Source organism: Egretta garzetta, unplaced genomic scaffold (assembly GCF_000687185.1).
Source record: "Egretta garzetta isolate BGI_Z169 unplaced genomic scaffold, ASM68718v1 scaffold573, whole genome shotgun sequence".
In the NCBI taxonomy this organism is placed as follows: domain Eukaryota; kingdom Metazoa; phylum Chordata; class Aves; order Pelecaniformes; family Ardeidae; genus Egretta; species Egretta garzetta.
The window spans coordinates 908671-923538 of NW_009259180.1; the positions used below are offsets into that span (position 1 = coordinate 908671).

The window sequence follows — 14868 nt, forward strand, 5'->3', positions numbered from 1 at the left end:
GCTAGGAAATTAATGAGATTAGAAGAAGCTGTACATCACAAGCTTAATCTGAGATCATTGGTCCCACTGCCTCTCTGAAAGGCCTGGGAAGGTCTGAAATGTTTGCAAGGAGCAGTGCCTCCAGGTTCCCAAGATGACTTTTTTTGAACCTATGGCAAATGTATTGGTCCTCTCAAGGTCCAGAATAGTTCTGCATTTCATCTTGGTGAGGCAATTATAAAACATGATCCTCCAGATGAAATGGATAGCAACAATACATAGGCAAAACCCATTCAAATAGTGGGAAGGTTTTCAGAATGGGACTTTGTGTGGGGAAACCAAGCAGTTGGCCCTCAGTTACATAAAAGTGCTGACATATAGCTGATGCAAAGAGACATGAAGAAGAGAGACCCTTTCCATTTCCAGACATATTACCCATATTTCAGATGTATTGTTTTGTTCAAAAAAATGGTAAGTGATTAGGAAGATCCTTCATGGCCTTTAGTGGAGTATTTCAGCTGTGAGGGAAGAAGATAACAAGCCTGTCCAAATAAAGTTTTCTGTGGTCACTGGAATATGCGTCCAGCTTTTCTTTTTAGTGGGGAATCTTAATTCATGCCTCATTTCTTAAGTGACTTTCAAATAGTGGATGTTCTTTTTTATCATTTGTTGTTTCAGTTATAGCCACTGTTGTCTTTAAGGAACATTGCTGGACAGTCTTTCAGTCCTCAGTAGCACTTCTTTGTATTTTTAGGAATATTGTGACATCCTCTGTCTAATATAAAACAAACTTCACAACAGGTAACATCAGTGTTAGGTTCAATTTTCAGGTGGAGAGTTCTTATAAAGTCCAAAAGATGTATGGGAAGCAGCCTTCACAGAGAATGTGCTTAGACTAGTGTTTCTAAGGTCCATGCTGATTGTTGTCATTGGGACTTTTTCACCAGTCTTTTTACAGACTTTTTTACATATGTCTATCTCGACATATGCTGGTCAAATAAATGTCCAGCAGATGCATGTCGTATTTGGGCAGTGTGGAAATTCCATCAATGTTAGTGATCAGTGCCAGGCACAAAACTAGGGCTTGATGTCTTGTCTCTTTTTGGTTTTGTCAACAACAGGATTAAGGTGCAGAATTCCTGTTGATATTAATTGCAGTTTATCAAAAAGGGAAATATGTTTTATATCCATACTGGAGTATGTTTTAGGCTATTTTTGCATGTTTGCAGAGGGAAGGTAGAGTATTAGAAGCCTTTTTCTTCTCTCATCTCACCAGACTAGGCACTGGGAAGTACAGATGCTGTTGCTATGATGCTCAACTCCTTTGGGAGACAAGAATGATAGAGCTTTTGCTCTAGAAGGCATCATTGGCATGTCAGAGTCATCATCAGGAGGAAATCAAAGTTTCCTTTTACCCTGCAGCAGAGGGAAAAATAAACAAAAACCCCAAACTCTGTGGAATTCTAACTTGAGTTAGCATGAACTAGATTTTAACTTCAAGTGCAAGTACTTATCACGGTCTGCACAAGCTGGAAATGAATATAGCCCTAAATGATGTAGTTTTTCTTCAGAGTTTCAAGATGTGTGACAGAAGATGTCTCAGCAGCTGTTCTGTGCCCCCTCTTTCAGTATGTAACACACTGGACTTCACTCTGTCTTTTTAATGTTCAAAGGTCCTCCCTGAATCCATTTTTAACCATGTGTAGAAAACAATGCAAAACACCTGAAACTATCATCTAGCTAAAAGGACAGTTCAGACTGCTTCAAGTGCCAGTCTGGAGTGACCCAGAGGGTGTCATGTATGGCTTTCCTGCAGAAAGTAAGTGTGATCCTCATATATTTTAGTAATGCAGTATAGAAGTAATAGGGTCAAGCCTGGCCAAGTCTTCAGCACATCATATACCAAGGACTGCCTCAGGTGAGGACATGCTATCTTCTCCAAGGCAGGGGTGAGCAGCAGCCAAAGTTCACATGCCATAAAGGACTTTTCCAAAAGGTTATTCTCCTTTTCTCTTTTGCATGTAGAAGGCAAGTCTAGGACCAACATAAATTTATTTTTCTCATTTCCTTGTATGACAGGGAGTCAAGAATCATGAATAATTGTCTAATGTCTAGACTTTACATGCAGTCATCAGCATTTGCCTGACTTTTCTTTCTGTATTGCAAAATTTAACTAATTCCAGTGAATAGAATTAACAGAGAGAACACAAAGAGAGGCAGAACATATGTGCAGTATTTACACTGCCACCAGATGACTGTGATCAGCATCCTGGAAACAACGTCAAATTTTTGAACTTCTTTTTCCACCTGACTCAAATAGCAACCATTGGAGTTGACTTCTGCCATTTTGTGTATGGCTTTTAGACGCAGGCCGCTCACCACCATGTACAAAGGGCTTCTCACATCTGCAGAACATTGGAGTCAATGCGTATATTAATGTCAAGGTGACTAGGGTCTGGAGCAGGCTGTGAATGAGTTATCCTCCATTTTGGTTTTCCATCTCAAGCAAGTAGAATTCTCTGAGTGGAGAGAAGTCAGAAGTGGAAAACACTGAGGCAAAAAAGTATGTGAACAGGGCAGAAAATATGGATAGCCTGGGAGCAAGATTTTTGCAAAAGAGAAGCATGGGCACCATCTGCCAAGCTGTTCTGAAATACAAGGTTTGATTCAACTCACCTAGACATACCTTTACTAAAGTACTTACATGTGTGTTTAGGTGTTTCAAATCTCTTGCTGAATTGGGGCCTTTAAAAGAAAAGTGAATTAAGAACAATGGAGAAGGAAAAGAAATACTTCCTTCTACAGGTGGAGTTTCAAGTTTCTTGCTAATGTACAAAAGAGTTTTCTGAAATACTTGCAAGGTGAAATAATACATTACTGTAAGTTTCTTTAAAAAAAGTTCTTATTTTGCAGGTTTCTTATCTAATTGTGTTTACAGATCTCAAATTATTTTTTACTGTACCCTAAGTATTAAACTTTACTGAAAAAAGTCACTTTTTTATTTTTTCCAGAAACGAGAAGGAATCCTCCAGTCTCGACAAATCCAAGAGGAAATAACTGGTAACACTGAGTATGTCAACACCACTTTTGCCAGCAGTTCAGTAATTGAACACAGATGCATCTCAGAAATTCAAACATTTGCTGATATTTAGATTTTGGTATTGGGGTTCCAACGAAGATGATTCATCTGCCAGTGACTGTATTTTAGCCTTTTCAAGAGCTGCAAACATGCATCTAAAAATACAAAAGGGTGATGAAATGCAGAGCTGGGGAACTAAAAGCAGGAGATCAGGATAAAAGAGACGAGAGAGTGAAGATTAACAAAATCTCTATTTTATATTTATCTACTATTAATATATTTCTGTATTTATTATATTTCTTATGTTTCAAACAAACAAGAAAGGTATGCCTCATTCTTTTATGTTGTTATTTATTTGATAGATAACTAGATTATTTCAAAAAGGAATGTGATATGACTCGTTTTAGGTGTTTGGACTTTGGGGATGTAAATTGACGGTAGGAAGCCCTGTATATGTCATCTCACTGAACAGTTTATGACAGAAAAGTTATTCCAAACCAACAGAAAGCAGTAGTGGAATATCCTGGTTTCTAATAGAATGGAGAGAGGCCATACTGTTGACTTATTATTAATCTTTATGGATTTGTTCACGCATCATAGTTATATGAGGGATCAACAGGAGCAAAATGCTGCAATCCTTAAGAACCCAGTCCAAATATTGTTTTGGCTGGAATAATATTGTAGTTGGTGTGGTAAATGCATCTTTAAAGCAAAGGGAAAAGCTCTCACAAAACCAACATGAAAAAGCGTTCTTCATTTGGGCAAGGTGTGTTGATTTGGTTCAGTAGTAGGAAATCTGAGATCTGGCCTCCCATGAGACTTTAGTGAAGCCAGGAGATATTATACTGATGGACTCCAGACTAATCCAGATTCTAAGTTGGAGTAACTTGATGAAGGTTTTCTTAATTCCATGGATCTACTCCAGTTTTCACCAAGCTGAAGATCAGGCCACATATGCTGTTTTCTTTTGCAGTACAGTGTCTGCAAGTGAATTATATATAACTGTGTTTTGTTCTTTTCATTCTTGTTTGTGTTTGTTTTTTTTTCATAGGGCATTATCAGGAAGACATGGTAAGTTCATTTGATTATTATCTTTTTCTTGAGGCAGCCAAAGTATACATTAATTCTACAATGGTGGTCACTTTGACTAAACTGCAAGGATGTAGAGGATTTCAGATTGCCCTGGCAAATATATTAATATTTGCACCACAGGCTATTGTGGCAGTTAACAAAAGGAAAAAAGCATTAAAGTCAGTCTGACCATCTTTAAAACACATTTCATTGCTTTTCAGCGGGTGCTAATTTGCAGGTGCTTTGCGGTTTAACCTCCAGAACATTACTGTAATAGTATTAATGGTCATAAGTTTCCAGCATAATATGAAATGATGTCTTATGATAAACTAGCTGGTGAACTCGTTGGCATTCTTGCATACATTACCTACTTACACTTTAATGACATTGAGTCATTATTCAGCAGGCCTAAACACTACGCAAGTTCCTGCATCTAGTATGTCTTACTGCTAGACTGGCCAAATGCTTGGCCAACAGAAGACACTCATCTGAGGAGCTTAGGTGGAGTCCCACCAAGAATTTAGCATTTGCTTCTTGTATTATTTCAATGACTACCTTACAGCTGATGGAAAAGGCAACATGCATGACCTCTTTGCCCAGTGATATCCCTGAGCAGTCTTACTTTGCATAAAGTCTGCCTTCTACAATTGCCTTTAGATCTACTCTAACATTTTTTTATTGAGGAATATGAATGTAGCTTTTTGTGGAGTCATTCGCTAGCATTCAGGTGATTGTCGAAATGGAAATTGCTTAGAAAAGGCTCTGGTGCCTTGTTATTTATTTTTTTTTCTGTTTTCTTCAGAAGGTGGCTACAGTAACACTCCAGTCATGCTACTCTAGGTTGCCTGTCCTGCTGATAATGTCCTAAATTGCATATCAGAATGGCCTGAAAACATCTATACAAAGGACTGTATTGCAGCTGTGTAATCATAAGCTTGCTTGAAGTGGTTAACAATATAGCACACCACAATGCAGTCAGTGGCCCATGGGGAAAACCTTCCTCTGTAGATGTAGTGACTCTAGTTGTAAATTCATGTTCTTCTGCACACAATGATTTGGTTACTTAGCTCCCTGTATCTGTCTTTTAAAGCTTTTATGCATAAAGCTACTATTCTTTGTTCTTTTTTGAGAAACAGGGTTATTAGTTAATCCAAATTCTACTTGAAAATTATGCTTTTTGTAAATGAAAAGAGTAAGTTACTAGCAGCTTATAAGAGAGCAATATGCAAAATATATGGTACTTGGAATACAAAGAGACTATATTGAAACCTTTTGCTGACTCTGTTATCTTAAATGAGTGTGTGCCTTAATAAGTGTTTAGTCTGCATTTGGACAACTGCTGCTCAATATATTAATATCTCTGAATGTTTTTCAGAAAGAGATGCATTTGATACTTTATTTGACCATGCTCCAGACAAGCTCAATGTAGTGAAAAAGGTTGGAAGGTTTTTATTTTTAAAATAGATGTTGTGTGCATGTGCATGATTGTGTGTATCTGTTTGTACATATGTAGTGAGTGTGTATGTATATAATATATAATTAGCATAGTTTGCATACATTAAATACAATTAAGCTTTATGCTTAAACAAATATACAAACTCATGATTGTAGTGTTACTTTTCATTAATATTTAGCAGCATGAACTTACCTTTGGAACACAGAACAATATGTAGTTATCAAAGTTTCCATCAAAAAGAAGTTCTCACAAAGTGTATGTTGAGTAGAACCCAACTGGTAGATTGAATGTACTGATGCCAAAGAGGTATCCAGTTTACAACTGCTAGGGGTCTGACCTAGAGTATTTTCACTGCTGTCAGATTTGTGTGGAGCCCAATTACCCACTTCCCTATAGACTGCTACAACTGTCTTTTTTAAGAATTACTATGTTTTAACACTGTATTTTTATTTATATACATCACGTTCATTTTATGTGTCTTCTTCGTTCTTGGGAAAAAAAGTTTGGGGTTTTTTTTAACGTCACATTTCAGTTTTAAAACTTAAAAATTGTGTTGCAGTCTATTCACTCATGCAGATTCTCTTCTGAGTAGAGTTCATACTGCATGCATTGAACTTCCGCCCTGCTGAATAGGCCTTCACTACATTGTTTTCGTATTTCAGACGCTCATCACCTTTGTGAACAAGCATCTCAATAAATTGAATTTGGAGGTGACTGAACTGGAGACCCAGGTAGGATTTTACAGCCTTTCTTAAAGGGAAGGGGTAGTTACACTATGTTATGCACTATGCTCCCAACTTTATCCCAAAATTTTGTTGAATTATTATTGATTTAGCTCTAAGATAAGCAAAGAAATCATGAGGGCAGCTAAATTTCTCTAAAACAGTTTTGTACTTCCATTAGCATAAAAATTAATTAAAAGATGCGAGCTCTTGGGCGCTGCCAAGTGCTGTAAGCAGAACCTGTGCTTGTTTCGGTCAGGAAAGAACTTTGTCCGCTTGGTTTGATCCAATGTCAAGCTGAACAGTTGTTTCCTGCCTACCTTTACACAAGCACGCAATCTCATGGGATTACAATGACTCTATTCAGTGAGATACGTTCTTGAGACTAAAGCTACTCAAGTGTATAGGCAGCTGTATGGTTGGGCTGCAGGCTTGATTGCACCACAGAAATAATGTGGTACATGGTCTTCTGTCTTGTTCTCAGCTGCTAAATTGGCTGGAAAGAAGCGAAAAGAAAACCTTAATCCTGCTGTATTAATACCTCCCTGTGTGAACAATTGCAGTAGTTATCATAGAAAATTACAAGGTCAGGCAGGAAGGATGGTGTCTGCACTATCAAAAAAATCCAGGTGTCTTCAGGACAGGCTTTATTTTATGTCTTGATTTGTGTTATTAAGAATCTGGTTTATTTAAATAGCTATCAATCTGAAAGATTGAGATTTTTCAAAGGTAAAATTAAGATTTAGGTGAAAATAATGTGTAAGGGCTTTCAGAAAGGTGTTCTCTATGCTTGCTTATTGCATTGTTCGCTTTTGGAAAAAACATATTATTCAAATGTACCTAGAACCCCCTTAAGCATTTATCCGAAACAGTATTCCCTAAGATGAGAGATTTGTATTTCTGTCAGTTGAAAGAAAATTATCCTCCTCAGGAAGCTTGCTTCAGATAACTCAGTTTGATTGTGTGGATATCTCAGTGTACTGATAGACCTGATGCCACAGGGGTAAGAGTGAGAAGCCTTTAACAACATCTTATGGATGTTGCTATTTTTTTTTAGATAGAAATAAACATATATCATAGCAATTAGATATCTTCCATCTATAATTACATACATTTAAAATTAGATTGACTCAGACTTGCAGAGCATGGACAAAGATGATTCTTTGTTCCTTTATTTCCTCCAATATACTGAATTTCAGTGCAGTCACAAGATTGCACCTTCATTCTGCTCTTCAACTTTTTTCTGCTTTTTCTCAGGGTATGCCTGCCATCTGAGAGCTTGAAAGGTGGCTGTTCTCATTCCCCACAACTAGTGGAATAGAAAGCAAAAGCATAGATCAAAGCCACTCATGACCTTGCTTTCCAGGAACTCTATTCTGCATGTGTATTTCAGCATTAAGTCAGTTTTGGAGAAGACATAACAGAACGTACTAACTAAATAAAAGGAATCAAAGAAGTGAGATGAGATCTTTTAGTTGCAATTTAAAATATTTATATTAGGAGTTTGTTGACAGTTCTGCACTAGACAATATATATCTTGTTCATTAAGCAAAGCAATGAGTTATTCTTCAGAAAATGTACTGAGAAATGTTTTTTTTACAGTTTGCAGATGGTGTGTACTTAGTCCTGCTAATGGGTCTCCTAGAAGGCTATTTTGTTCCTCTGCACAGCTTTTTCTTGACTCCTGATAGTTTTGAACAAAAGGTAATTAGATTTCATTCTTCTGTTAAAAACAAATAAACATACAAACATGTCTTGTATTACAAGGATGACACAAACTTTTCTGCATAAGTGTGATGTAAATAGCTGAAATCGAGAGGACTGTACTGTTAACTATTTCCAAGCATTTTTTTAAATCTCGGTATTAATGGTTATCTGGAATAAAAGGGAAAATTATATTAATGGTAGGGTGGTTAATATGTATTAATTGATTTTGGCAGCCATTGTGTGATGCTGTCATTGAACCAGACATACTGTACATTAAGTGTATAAAGAATTATACATCTGAATTGATGACAGAATTGATTTTTTCTGTCCAAAATCCAAGAATTTAACATTTGAAAGGTTTCGTGTTTTTCGGAAGCATAATGGCATATATGTACTATGCATCATTTTAAGACCAACTATTACCCCAGTGTCTGTTGCTATCCAGGCAATTCAGCTGTCTGTTCAAGACAAGAGCACACAAGGGCTATCATGTTCCAATTGGTGGAATTGCCCACCAATAGGTGGGCTATTCTTACTTGTAAGTAATTTTTATATGGGTAATACTAGCTCACGTGTTATTTTTCAATTACTTTTATATTTCTGAAACTGCCATCACCACCCAGAAAAAACAAAACAAAAAAATGGATTGTCTGGATTCCATGGACCAGATCTTCCATTGGTATATGGAGCGCTATTTTTTCCTTCCGAGGATTTGAGTCTTCAGCTTTAAATACAGCTTGTTGTGTCCACTTACACTATACTGTATGTAGTTCGCAATAATGACTACCTTTATTACATCACTAGGTCCTCAATGTATCCTTTGCATTTGAGCTAATGCAGGATGGTGGATTGGAAAAACCAAAGCCAAGACCAGAAGGTATCTAATCTACTTTTTTGTATCTTCTTAAAAATTTGCGTTGGATCCAGGTCTTATCTCATAGGATTATGGTATAGCTAAATGAAGGTTAAAACATTAATCCAAGAATGAAAGGCAAGTTACATTTTGAAGTGCTCAGGTAACTCTGTGTTTCAAATGGCTGATAGATGTGTTTTTTCAAATGTTGCAAGGCTTCCTTCCTTGAGTGGCCGGGATAAGATTTGCGTGACCAAACATATGCAGTAATACTCAGATATTCACTGAAAGAATAAGAATACAATTGTGAATGGTGTCACCGGCAGATAGGAATTTCTCCAATCGCTCCATTTTCCCTCATCCCACATCTTCATACTAAACCTCAAGTATTCCAGTGTAATTTACAAGATTTTCTCAAAAGAGGTAGATGTTGTGGAAGAAGAATTTCAAATGTTCACATTTGAGTGCCTTTGAGTGCAGAAACTAGTCATGCATATTTAAATTACATTTAAAGCTGGAGACTGAAAGTAAAATGTGTCTTCAGGGAAGATGAAGGTTTTGCTGCTGACTTCAGCGGAACCAGGATTCCACTCCTCTTTGCTCATATAAATACAGGGTTTGAATCCAGCCTTTCGGGATTTTATTTCAGATATAGGATCCATGATTCACCATGTTCTAGGGTACTCTTGTGGTTGCGCCAGTGAGAAGTTACCACTTCTTACCATGCAGGAGCTGGACGTGCAGCTTCTGCTCCACTCTTCCCAACAGGGGTGGTAGCTGAACTTGTGCTGGTTACCTACCATAATAATCAATATCTATGTGTTTTCAAGACCCATTGCAGATTCACATTCTATGGTGCACACAGTCTTTTCCTGCCGTAATATTGGATTGTCATTCCCTGAGCAGTTGATATAAGCTCACACTCAGAGTTTTATTTCTAATAGTAAGGGCTCTCTGGAGATTCAGGCACACATCACTGAATCAAGCCCTGCTTCATTCTGCTTATTTTCCATCCCTCCCAACTTCTGCATCATAACAGCAGCAGACTTAGGCACACACTGAAAAAAAAAGTCTCGGGATTGAGCCTATGCTGCCTATGAATTTAATCTGGACCTACCCAGCCTTTTTTTTACTTTTCTTGATTGCTTGAACTCTTATCTACAATCATGCTTAACTAAACCAGTGGTGACTGTATCACAAACTTTTATGTTTGGAATAGCCAAAGAGAGAAGGGGGAAATAGTGAAATCTAGGGATCCAAGTAAAACAGAGAGTATCTCTGATCCCTTACTCCCCATGGAGGTTTAAAATTCTTACGGCATTTAATTTTTCAGGTATTTATTGCTCTAGGGCACAGCTAATTTTTCCAGTATAAATCAAGCCATAAGGATATTTCAGCATATATAAGACATTTCTTGTGCAATTATTGAAATGCTTAATATGAAACTTCCTGCCCAATGTGAATGGAAAAACACATCTGGTTTATGTGTTGTTACATTGGGCACAATGCCCATGCTTAAAATTTCCAGTGAGCAAAAGAGTATTGAAAAGGATCTTACCCTAAATGTGTATACTAAATACTCTTTAAATTCCTACACTGTTTCTTTGAGGTTCTTGAGGAAAAAATATGCTGAAAAGTGCTTTAGAATATGAAAAACATATTTAGTGGAAAAAAGAATGTGGTAAAATAAATGAGTATGAAAAACAATGATTTTTATGGGGTCAACAGTTTATTTGGGTTATTTGCAGTATAATTGAAAAGGTATTAAAAAGCTTTGCATGACCTTTTACTTTTAAAATGGCCAGAACATTAATCTACTGAGTCTGTAATGAATTCATTTGCAGTTTTAGCTTTTTCAAATTACTTCTTGAAATGTGTACGTCAAAGCCAAACTCAAGTTTCTCTTTTTGAAAATTGCAACTGGTACAATGTTATACATGGTGGTCAGACACATGTAACAATGGAAATAAGTCATCTTTCTCTGGGAGCATGCTACTTTTTAGTTTGGACCTTTCTGTGGAATTTTGTTGTGGTGGTGGAGTCTTCTGGTTACTTTCAAAGACCTGTCAAAGTTACCTCTTTATTCAGTTGAAGTTGGGTATCAGGAAATTAAGGTGTTACAGCTTGCTGCTGGCCTAAGAGAGGAAACTTCCCGAGTTATACTCTGCAATACTGTTTGCATATAACATGATGTTGTGGGAGCAATGTGCCCTTTGTGTAGCTTTTGGCATTTTCTCTACATTTTATACCAAGCGTTTTTCATCTGACTTATTAAGAGCCACAAAACCATGTGGCCATGGTTTCATGACTCTGCATAGTCTCAGCATAAAATGTAGGTCTGATTGTTTTCACCCTTTGATTGTTTTCACCCTTTGTCCATGGATGTCAGCTTGCTGTGTAGGTAATATCTTTAGCCCTTCCGAGTTTGAATACTTTTGGACACTATGCATAGGTTTGATTGGACTCATTCTTCAAAGTATAAACCCTTCACAATCTGTGACAAACATCACTGTAGATAAATGTAATGGCAAAAATACCTGATGATGACATGCACATTTTACTAGGCTTACTTGGAGGTTTTGAAGATAATGGGAGTATGCACACCTCCTGCTTTACACCTTCATGGCTAATTCCAAGAACCAAAGTTAGGAGATTGAGTTCCTATACAGCCAACAGAAGGAGATTGGACTATTCTAATTCTGTTCTAATTCTATTCTATTCTAATTTTTATATTCTTTCTGAGGGCAATTCCGAGTCCCTATTTGAGATTGAATATTCCTTGAAGCACTAGCGTAGACTGCTGCAGTAGTACTTGTCAGTTTGTTTTATAGATTTCTTGTGAAATAATATTGACTTTCTCAACAACTTCTCTAGGAAACAGCAGGTATTCATTAGCTTTTTGTTTCCCATAAATCCTTTACTTTAGATGTTGTGTTTCTTAGGACTGATTTAGCAATGTATATCAGCTAACCCAAAGCATTTTCAGAAGTGTCTTTGAGGGGCACTTTTATACCTAGCTTCTTCAGATCTTTTAGAAAATTTAAACTTGCCTCTAGCTATCTTGCTGAAATTAGGCCTAATAAAGGATGTTGCAGCCCAGAATGGGCCAAGTCCTGCAATTCTTACGTAAAAGAACAGTTCCATTGGTTCCTGAGTGATGCTTTTTTCAAAATCATTACTTTTCGGCCATGACCAACTGAAGATGCAGTCATATAAATACACGTAATCCTAGGCACAATTTGTCTTGTGGGCATCTAAACCTTGGCTACATTTCTTCGTCAGCACCATTAGCCATTTGTGTCCCTAACTAAAAGCGGTTGAAATGATGATTTTTGATTTGCCAGTTTAAAAACTGTGCTTTGTTTTTGTTCTTTCTTACTATCTTTGTGATTCAAATGTTGATGGGTGTGGATCTGAACAAGGAAAAAGAGTAGACAATAGGCACTTTTTCTGAAAATGTTTTGAGCGAATGAAGTTACTAATGGATTTTCCCTTGTCTTTTTTTCTAGATATTGTAAATTGTGACTTGAAGTCTACACTGAGAGTACTGTACAATTTGTTTACCAAATACAGGAACGTGGAGTGAAGAATTGATTTGGGACATAAAGGAGTGTTAACAAAGAATGCACCATAACTAGCATGTTTTTCATCGGTATTCCTCTGCATCTTTATCCTAAAAGGAACTAAACCATTTGTCTGAAGAATTTTTAATTGATTATTCTTGCACTACTATATTCATAGTAGATTTAAAATATAAATTATGAAGAAAAAGATTTGGAGGAAGGTATTTGGGTATATTCTGAGAGAATTAATGTCTCAGTAATAACTGTCTTCACACTGTTTTGTAGTAGGTGAAGCAAGAATGAAAAAAAGGTTTAGTAACTTTAATTCAAATCAGCCTTTGAAGTCAATCATAGGAAGATTCAGCACTGAGTATCTATTTTTAGTATTTTTTACACACATCTTTTCTAATCTGGGCACTTTCTATCCATGATAAGATGGTTGCATTCTAATTATGAGAAATGTGCATGGGGAGAAACAGTTAAATACTCTTATTCACTTCACAGCTAAAAAGTAGAGACTTTCTCAAGCACTTAACCTGATTAATTTATATTTCCAGTGCTATTAGGCTTGAATTTTATGGGTACAAACTGAAGTGGCTACTCATTCCTTCAAACTTCTTATACTGTGATACCCTGCTTTAAATATGCGTTATTGAGCATTCCGCATAAGCACACTTTGCAGCTTGTCACTTGATTTTGTTCAAGGAAGAGATCTTTTTTGCAATTTCAGGAAAACACACCTGTATAATACAGTTTGCCTATAGTATTTGTATTATTACATAGTATTAGAAAGTAACAGAACGGCTTGATTTTCTTTTAGTAGTTTAAACCCAGGATTACCAGGTTGCAAGTATAAATTCATTGCTAAATAGGATTTAGAATCTGTCTCTTTGGTTGATTTTATGATTGATGTATTTTGCTGCATAATGTCCAACACAAAAAATAATATTTGTTTTCCAGAAACATTCCTGTAGCCTTCCAGATACAAAAGCACTGTTTTAGGTCAAAACTACTCCCATCTGTAAAGACTCCGTTACAGTGTAAGAAGTTCTTTGGTCATTTTACATGGCTATAAAGAGTACTTTTTCTAATCATAATCAAGTACAAGCTGTTAACTGTTTGGTTTTAGCTTTAACAAAGACATGAAAGAGAAATGAGTGTTGATTCTACCCTTAGACTTGGTATCAAGCACCAGTTATGTTTCCATAAAGAAGCTGATAGAGGCTGCCTGACACGAGTGCTAATCATCAAAAACTGCACTGGCATAAGTTGAAGAGTAAATGAATCATTTGCTAGAAGTCTTGATGTTAGTATTAGATACCTTTCTAAAAGAAGTCTTCCAATGCAACCACAGATTCTTGAGATCCCAGGTTACACAGTAAGGAAAAAAATCCTCAGACAGAAATTACTGGACGACTGTTTCTTCGGGCTGCTTAGTGCAGGAAGGAGGCTTGTTAATAGTCATGCAATCGTGTCAGAACTGGTAGAGGTGAAAGGGAAAGCAATCTGTCAGCTCTTAAGTCTGTTCATCTGAAGAAATGCAGTGCTGGCAAGAACAGTCAATAACAGCTATATGTTACTTAGTATATAAAGCACTACATATTTTTCAATTTTCCAGGGCTTTTTTTTTTTTGATGTAGAGTTTTCCAGTGCAACATTAGCGTAAAGGGAAGATGTTCTGTCTTTGATGAACACTAACTGATGTTTAATAACAAAATGATACTGTCTTCTGCTGGGTATCCACAGAAGTTACTATTCTGAGAAGTAAATACCAACTTTTTGCAAAGGAAAGTCAATATTTAATTCAAAGGACAGTACCTGGATGTTCTCTGAAATTAGTTATCTGATTGTTACAATCATTCTAAATATCTTTATTAAAATATTTTTTTTACGTCTGTATTTTTAACTGAGTTTCTGAAATCAGAGGTGTAGAAAATAAGTTATTTGCCTTTTACACAGGTAAATAACTGGACATTTTGACCTCAGTGAAAATGAACATGTTTTCATTGTATCTTTAATATCTGAGGAGCTAAATGATAGGAATTAACAAAGCATTTTTTGAGCAAACTGAGACAGAACTTCTCATGTATATACCAGCAGTATTTTCAGCTTATCTTAATGTTTCGCATGTAAAGCTTTCATTTACACACCTAGATTGGAGTAATTGTAATTGCTAATTAATAAATGTGTGTTGGTTTTTCTGCAGATCATGCTCAACTGAAATACTCTGACATCTCAAAAATGCCAAAACATTTTGATTGCCCTTGTTTTCAGGAGTGCACTTTCTTTAAAAAGGAGATTTATATATGTAAAGGAAAAAGGTTAGGAATGGTGAAACTGTTTTTTGCCTTGACTTGAAAATAAGTATTCCTGTGCTATATTGCTATAACATTACTGGAGATTTTGAAGTCTGTCAGACTCCATTTTCCATCCTTAAA

The 14868-nt window shown here is 36.4% G+C and overlaps 1 protein-coding gene across 1 annotated transcript in view; it reads left to right on the forward strand.

Moving 5' to 3' along the window:
• PARVA (parvin alpha) overlaps window positions 1-12453 on the forward strand; it is a 67982-nt gene extending 55529 nt beyond the window's left edge. Inside the window, exons 7-13 of the mRNA XM_009635660.1 lie at window positions 2991-3049; window positions 4110-4129; window positions 5505-5566; window positions 6248-6316; window positions 7910-8011; window positions 8819-8891; window positions 12377-12453. Of these exons, the coding sequence (XP_009633955.1) occupies window positions 2991-3049; window positions 4110-4129; window positions 5505-5566; window positions 6248-6316; window positions 7910-8011; window positions 8819-8891; window positions 12377-12453 (462 nt within the window). The remainder of the gene's footprint in view (window positions 1-2990; window positions 3050-4109; window positions 4130-5504; window positions 5567-6247; window positions 6317-7909; window positions 8012-8818; window positions 8892-12376) is intronic.
• The last annotated feature ends 2415 nt before the right edge of the window (window positions 12454-14868 follow it).